Source organism: Plasmodium knowlesi, assembly GCF_000006355.2.
Source record: "Plasmodium knowlesi strain H genome assembly, chromosome: 8".
NCBI classification, from domain to species: Eukaryota; Apicomplexa; class Aconoidasida; order Haemosporida; family Plasmodiidae; genus Plasmodium; species Plasmodium knowlesi.
Window position 1 is genome coordinate 678,199 of NC_011909.2, and position 8,085 is coordinate 686,283.

Here is an 8,085-nt window from a genome sequence, read left to right on the forward strand (position 1 = left end):
TGAGAATGAGCAAAAAAAAAAAAAAAAAAAAGGCAATACAAAAGTATAAGTAGTTCATATTCTGTCCGTATTTATAAAATTCTCCAATCCAGAGTAGAAATATCTAAATAGTGTGAAACAGTTTATCCTTCGTGGAAGTAAATTATGGGCTGATACAAATCATCGTTCCTTTTCTAGACATATTATATAGGAACTAATGATGACTCATTAAATGATCCCACACATATACACTTCATTTTTTCCTCACTAATTCGCGAATAAAAAAAAAAAAAAATTTCCGAAAGTACCAAATTGATAGCCCCCTTTGAAAAATGGGGCACACATGCGGGATGAATGTGTATGTGAAAACCTAAGCTTATACAAAAATTATGCTACATGATATTTGAGCCAGTGTATATAGCTATCTACCCCCGAACAATGAACCCCCTTCCCCCCTTTTTTTTTTTATTAATTTTTACACCTGCTTCACTGCGGGAAATATCCCCTTGGTAAATTGCGTAGAGTCCATATAACTTTTGTAGTTGTTATTTTCGAAGCTATTCATTAGGGACTGCTTTATTACCTCCTTGTCGTAGTCGTTAAATTTTAGCCAGTCTGAACAGATATCTATGTCTTGTATGTAATTCTTCCCTAATTGGACACCTGGAATTTTCATCAATTGTTCAATAGATAAGTTACTTTCATCAATGGTGGAATGTACGTTGTGCATGTCATTCGAGGGGGTACCCTTATGGTATGCGTTTAAAAAGTTGGGAACCACGGAGACGTTTCCGTCGTTCTTCTGTAGGGGCATGGCTTCTTTCGCGAAACATTGGGGATTCCACAGGTTGGCTGGGTTGAAATGGTTTGCCGAGATATTTTGTGGAGTGTATTGTGTGGGGTTCTTTGGAATCAAGTGTATCCTTGTATTGGGTATGCAGGTGGTACCACTATGTGGCGCGTAATTCACCCCCCTTGGTTGCATATAGTTGGCTCCCATTTGATACGCATTGCTTATCCACCCCTGACCGGAAGACTTCAACGCGCAATTTTCATTCATAGAAGCAGTCTTGAGTACGCAGTTTCGGTTGAGCTTTTCCCGGGAGTTATGTAAGTTAAAACTACCCATTGGGGCATTGCTATTGCTCTTCTCCTGTAGGGAGGTTTGCTTCTCTTTAAAAAAGGGGTAATTGCTGTCCCGATACCCCACGTTCTGATTTCCTACCAACGTATTGTTACTCAGATGTATAGAACCCATACCCTTCATAATGGGTTCTGCTTCGACAAAGGGGTTAATAAATGTCCCCTTACTATTATTGTGCTGTTCTATTTTGCTCATTTCATAACTGACATCTGCCTTCCTAGAGTGGTGCCCTGTTTGGTTCATTTGCTCGCTCCTAAAAAGACACCTGTTGTCGTTCGTGAAGGAAATGTGTTGCTTCGCATTCACTTCGCACATGTTGAGTAAGTCCTTTCCCATCTCTACAGAATTTGCCACCTTTTGATGCTCTTGAAATTTGCCAATAGACATGGGATTGTGTAAGGTACTGTTTCTCTTTTGGAACGGGAAAAGGAATTCCCCACTGGGATGGTTGTGCTGTACGAAGTGTGAGTTGGTTTTTTTCGTGCCCATCTGTAGGAGTGGTCCATTTTGCGCGAATGCCTCGTACGATGATCGGGCTGCGTGATGAGTAGGCGTTGCGGAACCCGCTCTAAAATTGTAATTTGTCTTGTGTGATCCCTCCACAGTTTTAACATTCCTGTTATGTGCAAATGCAACATTGCTACCCGTTTGCCCTTGATCCTTCGAAATTTCGCTGTAAAATTTAGTGCCTCTTATACCCCCATTTGTGCTGTTCTTCCAGTTTGGCATTCCGCTGGGATGCTTCAGGTGGACACTTGCATAGTTACTCAGATGAGCAACGGGGTAGTTAGCCGTGCGGCTATTCAGAGGGGCTCCTCCTTGTACGCCGCCAATTCCTCCACTGGCTGCACCCAACACGTGAGATTTTCTAGTAAACATGCTATTGACCCTTTTTTTTCCTACATCTTGCGTTTTCGTTTTGCACAAATAATTCCTAACTTTGTCAATGGAGTTGTCTCTGCTCTTATCTTCGTCGCTATCCTTCTGCTGAGGTGGATTGTTGCTTGAGTCCGTATCTGATGACTTTCTTTCTCCCTCTTCCGTTTTTGCGCTACCACTGTTCTGTTTTGCAATTCCCCTACTTTGATCTACTTCGTGCATGCTTTCCTGCATCTTACTAGCCTGGCCTGACTGACTCGCCTCCTCTTCATTCGCGTCCCCCATCCCAGACGCGCATTTTCTTTGGAAAAAATTTATCTGTCCCATTAAGTTGCTCACGATGCTTCCGCCCTTTTTATTATCACAGAGGTAGTTGCTATTCTCGTTCGCGAAACAGCTTTCATAGCTTTGTGTGTTTCCATGCACTTCCTTGGTGTTACTGTTTGCTTCTTTGTTACCCGCCTCCTTCAATTCGCCACTTTTTTCCTTCTTCCCCTCATCGCTGGCGTTGCATGTAGGTATCCTTTCATTAGTCGTGGTACATCTAACTGATTTACTATTTCGGAGGGTGAAGTTCTTTATTCTATTTGTCACAATTTCGGTAAATCTGTTGTATGCTGACTTGGTTTCGATGACTTTGTTCTCATTCGTTTCATCCCCTGGGGGAAGCTTCCTTTCGCTGATCCCGTTTCCCAAGTTTATTAAATTTTTCAAATTGGCTAGCTTCTTAAAGTTGGTTAGGTTTTTCAAATTGCTCTCCAAATTGTTGGCCTTGGCCACATCCCGGTTGTCTTTTGTTTTGGCTCCCTGGTTTATGTGCCCCAAGTTTTCATTGCTCTTCACGTTAGCATATTTGCTGGCGTCGTTAGAACCTTGTGCATGCAGGAAGCCATTATTCGTTTCCGTAAAACTTTTCATATTTCTTTTAAATCCTGAGTACACATTGGTATTTATTATTTTGTTGTACCCATTGCTGTATCTTTTATCCGTAAAGGGGGTTTGCCTTCGAAAGTGGTTCATGTTCATGTTGCTGGTACGTTTGTTGTCCACAAGTTTGCATTGTAAAACCGAGGGATTTTCATCCCCGTGGTTAGTGGAGTTAGTTGCATTAACGGAGTTAGCGCTTTTCTCCTTGAGGGAGTCATTTTCGCAACGCTGGAATGTCTTTCCATCATTGCTATTTTTGCTTTCCTTTTTAAGTTGGTTCACCTGTTCCACCGGGGTCATCCCCAGGGCATGTTTTTCCTCCGCTTCTCCCAAATTAACCTTAGGTTTTTCAAGCGGAGTGCCATCTTTCGAAACTCCGACCTGCGCCTTTTGGTGCCCCCACAGTTGGTTGCTTCCTGTGGTCAGGTTTACCACGGGGATGTTGGCTGTATTGGTTTTATCCTGAGGGAGTTGCACACCAGCCGCCGGATTGGTCACGGGATCAGCCTCCGCAACTTTCCCACTTTCGGTGGGTAGGGTACCATTTCTGTTTTTCACTTGGGCCAACTGTCCGCTGTAATTATAAATAAAATCGTAACTGTGATTCTGGCCGGAACCCTTTCCCTGTACTTCCCTCCACAAATAATTTTCCGATTTCATTTCGCGCACTGGGTGGAATCCTATGGGTGACTTCGTCATTCGCATTTTATAAGTGTTCTTAAGGTTCGGCAGATTCGTCATGGACGCCCTGTCTTGCGTCTTAACCTCGTAGGGAGCCATGCCCTCTGGTATGTTTGTTATCCCATAGGTGTTCTTCACATGTGCGCTATTCGCAAGTGCACTATTCACGCTGACGCTGTGCATGTGGGCACTACTTAAACTGGGCATTCCTGGGATCCCCTTCTTGTGCAGACACCTAACCTGGGGGGTGCCTTTACCTTGCTGCACTAAATGTGCCTTCGCCAAACGTGCGGTAGCTTCAACCACACCTGCTGCTGCTGCGGTTGCGACTGCAGTGCTTGTGGAACCGTACCTCTTCATATAACTTTCAACGGTATGTATGTTGCCGTCCCTGCTATACGTGGGATAGTTAAAATTGAGGGTTGCCCTGGAGTCCACTTTCTTATTTTTTCCCTCGTCCATATTTTCCCTTTTAATGCTAAAATTATTTGGCCAGAAAATTTTGCTTTTCGCCTTAATTTGCTCTCCATCCTTTTGTTCCGTTTGTCCCGTCTGTCCCGTCTGTCCCGTCTGCCCCGTTTGGTCTTTCTCACTGGTTCCCACCTTTTTAACATCGGCGGGTGTTTTTTCTTCTACCATCTTGGACACTTCCACTGCTTTTTTCTGCCTCAAATTTTTTGCTACTTCATTTTTTTTCTTTCCGTCGGTTAGGTCGCCGGAATTTTTCTCATCCGCTGTTTCTCCTTTGTTCAACTTTTTCGTTTTTTTCGTTTTATTAACTTTTTTACTTTTTCCATATTCTTCTTCACTTTTGTTTAACCCTTTTGTGCCTTCCTGTTTTTGAAGTGTCTTTTTCACCATCGAGTCCTTCAGTTTGGAGTTTTTGCATGCGCCTGATTTTTCTTCCGGCTGTGTTAACTTCGTGTGGGATTTCTTGTCACTTCCATTTGTATTAGCATCTCTAGTGTTTCCGTTGACTCCATTGCTGCCGCTCATAGCGCTGCTGCCGCTTGAATGAGCCATCTCCTTGTGGAAAGGCGTACCGAACCTTTTGCTCTTCCGTTTGACGCAAGCAGTCGAATGTTTCTTTGCTTCCTGGTTACTCGTTCCTTCCTTCTTGTTGTTCTTTATTTCACCCATTATAATATCCTTTGTCAAATTACGAGTGTTGTTTTCTCCATCTATCAACTTCATTGCTGATGTGCTGTCCCCCTCTTTGTCCATCCTGGTGGAATCCTTCTCTTCTATTTTCACTTGTGAAAAAGCATTTTTCTGTGCATCCGTGGATGGAGTGCTACTCAGCTCCCTTTTCTGGTTATTCGAGGTGTCGCCATTTGCGGAAGCTTTTTCCGCTACATCTATACCTGCTGTGGAGCTTACACATTTTTCCAACACTTCTACAGCATTTTCCGCAGCGCCGTCACCCCCTTCCGTGTGCTGCGTGCCGCTCATCTGTGAGAGAATCTCATTTCTTTGAACCAAAATTTTCTGGCTACTTAAGTAACCCGATATAATATCCTTCAAGCTTCTCTTCTTGGAGTCTTCCTCTACTAGAATAAGTTTAATAATTTCGTTTATGTGTTTAATGAGGTTATCGAAATTGTTCTGTACATGCAGAATATCGTTAAATAAGGATGCGAATTTTAAAGACAACAGTTCAAAAAGTAGTTTGTCTTCCACTTCCAAATTGTTGTTACTCCTCATTAGTAACACTATGTTGTTAAAATGGACAATCATCTTGATCATTTCGTTAAAGTAGTTACTATTTTTTTCGTTTCTCTCTATGATGTATGATTTTATATCAGCAAGGGTTATATATTTCTCTTCTTCATTCTTCTCGTTGATACTGGACTTGTTATCCAGGTTTTTTCCCTCCGAGTTGTTCGAGCAGTCCACCATAGTTTCTTCCTTTGCACTACCATTACGATGACGCAAAATAGCGTTGTATAGCAGTTCCACATTGGACAAACTAATTTCGTAATTCACGTCTGAGGAGGCATTCTTAAATGTTTCAAAAATGATTTTTTCTTCTTCGACGTTTAGCACGCCCTTGAGTACATCCTCCGTTATGTAGTTGGTTGCGTACACATCCAGGTTAACGGATTCATCCTCAAAGGAGAAGTTCATAGAGGATGTTTTTTTCAACGCCTCCATGTTAAATGGGTGCGTTTCGTCTTCGCTCTGAGGATGGGCATGACCATCTTCCACCACTTGACTCATCGCTTGGTCCAACGCTATGGCACTTTCCTTCTGCTCGTTCTTCTCAAAATCAAAATACTTGGACACATGTGAGACCTCAAATTTGTACTTGGTAAATATTTTCTCCAACTCTGCGGAGTCATTCCTACTGCTTCCGCCGCTCTCACTGCAGGTGTCGCTTCCTGGGTTACTTCCCACGTGGGGCAACTGGAATGCTTCATCCGTTTTGCTCTCGTTTTCCATGGAAGTCTTCCTGGATTCCTCACTAGAAACGCCTTCCACGTTTGCCGCGTTTTCCACGTTTTCCACGTTTGCTGCGTTTGCCACTTTTGCCGCGTCTGCCACGTCAGTCATATTCGTCACGTCCTTCTCTGTGTTCTTCCCCTTGAGGGGTACGCACAAATTGTCTACATCGCTTACGTTATAACCCAACTCAGCATATACCCTCTTCCTCGCCTCGTCCGCTATGGACGAGATGTCTAGCAGGCTTCCCTTCTCTATCAACGAGGGGGAGTGAGATTTCCTGTTACTGTAGTTCAGCTCCTCCAGCGATTTGTTACTTAATGCTGGTTTTCCAATTGTGTTACTCATTTGATGTTGATTTTTTTCGTTCTTCACTTGACCTTTTCCAGGTTCTTCCTCCTTTGCGTCTTTGCCGAAAGTTTCCTTCATTCCATCTTCACTCATTTCCTCGTCAGAATATTTCTGAATATAATCATAGGAGTTACTTTTCCCAGTGCTATATGAAGAGTACCTTTCCCCTTTGGATTCCTCATCAGTGGGTTTGCCTTCATCCTTAACGTTCTCTTCATTACTTTCCGTATAAGAAAGCATTCCATTTTGATCCTTTCCACTATTTAGATCATCATGTCCACATGTTTGTCCAGGTTGATTCTCTCCCTTGTATGTTGCCGTATTGTTTAGATTATCAAACGCGTGGCTTGAGTAACACGAGTAGACATTATTCGACTCATTGAATATCTCCTCCTTACAACTGCTCATGTAACAATCATTCTTCGTATCATTCTCGTTATATCCTGGGAGGAACATAGTTCTGTGGAACTCTGTCATAATATTTTCCTTCTCTCGATTTTGGAGCATATGATTGTCTTCTTCATACTGATTACTTTTTTTGCCTTCCATTTGGCCAATACAGGTTTGTTCTTCCAGCAAATTTGTACTTTTACCCTTTCCTACGACCTGAAAATTCTCTTCATTAAAATGGCTCAGAAGCATCTTCGAATATTCACTCGTCTTGGAGACGAATTCGTCCAGCATATTTATGGTGTACTGCATTGGTGCTTCAACCTTTTCTTTTCTTTGATTTTGATCATTGGATGTGTTTTCATCATGTTCCTTAATTCTCATTATCATAGTTTCTTTCTCCGTTATGTTGTTGTTTTGTTTGATGAGATGATCATTCAATATTCCTTTCATGTCTCTACCCGCCACATCCGAATGTGGACTGACTTCCTCATCTTCCAGCTTACATTTTGTCATACCTTCCGAATTTTCCTCCTTCTCCACAGAAAAAAACATCTTCTCCAAATTGAGGGAATATTCTGTTCGGACCCTTTTCTCTCCGTTAAGGAATATTCGTTGGGTAAAGTGGCCGACCAAACAGTTTAGATAAATATCGGAGTAAACAATTTATGAACAGCACGTCAGGAGGGAGAAAAAAGATATCATAAAAGGGAATCACAAAAAGGAAGGGAACTTACGAGATGTAATTTGGCGAATACTACAAAGACAAGTTTGAGTCACCCGTCAAAGATCCTTTCGCCTTAATCTATTTAATTTTGAATTCCTTTTATAACTGTGCTTTCGAAATAACCTTCCCTGTTATCAGTAGGTAGCGATTTTGTGTTCGAAAAGGGGCACCATGCGACCTCCGCATCGTCTAGAAGTGCGTGGAATCCTTAGGCGACGTGTTCACGAGGACAAGGATTATGTGGAACGTAAAACGGGTGATATGTGGAGGAGCAGAGGGGTTATCCAAGAATAACCGTAAATGGGACTGAAAAATAAACGTTAAGGGTACACACAAAAAAATGCGCCACAGGGGGGTCAGCAGGAAAATTTCCAGGAAAGGTATATTCTCAATGCAAAAAAAAAAAAATAAAAAATAAAATAAAAATAAAATAATAATAAAATAAGTTTCACAAATTGTACAAATTGCATAGGAAGGTGTCTTACGAGCGTGTCCGTACTCAGAACTTCTAACGTTGTCCAGAATACAGCCATAAAATGTGTTGAACAAAAAAAGAAAGAAAAAG

General features: G+C 42.1%; 1 protein-coding gene across 1 annotated transcript; it reads right to left on the minus strand.

Annotated features, from left to right (window-relative positions):
• Positions 1–454: 454 nt before the first annotated feature.
• On the minus strand, positions 455–7,348 carry PKNH_0815000 (conserved Plasmodium protein, unknown function; the record flags this gene model as incomplete). The annotated part of the gene is made up of 1 exon (XM_002258754.1): positions 455–7,348. The coding sequence occupies one exon, from the start codon at positions 7,346–7,348 to the stop codon at positions 455–457; it is 6,894 nt and encodes a 2,297-aa protein (XP_002258790.1).
• Positions 7,349–8,085: the final 737 nt, after the last annotated feature.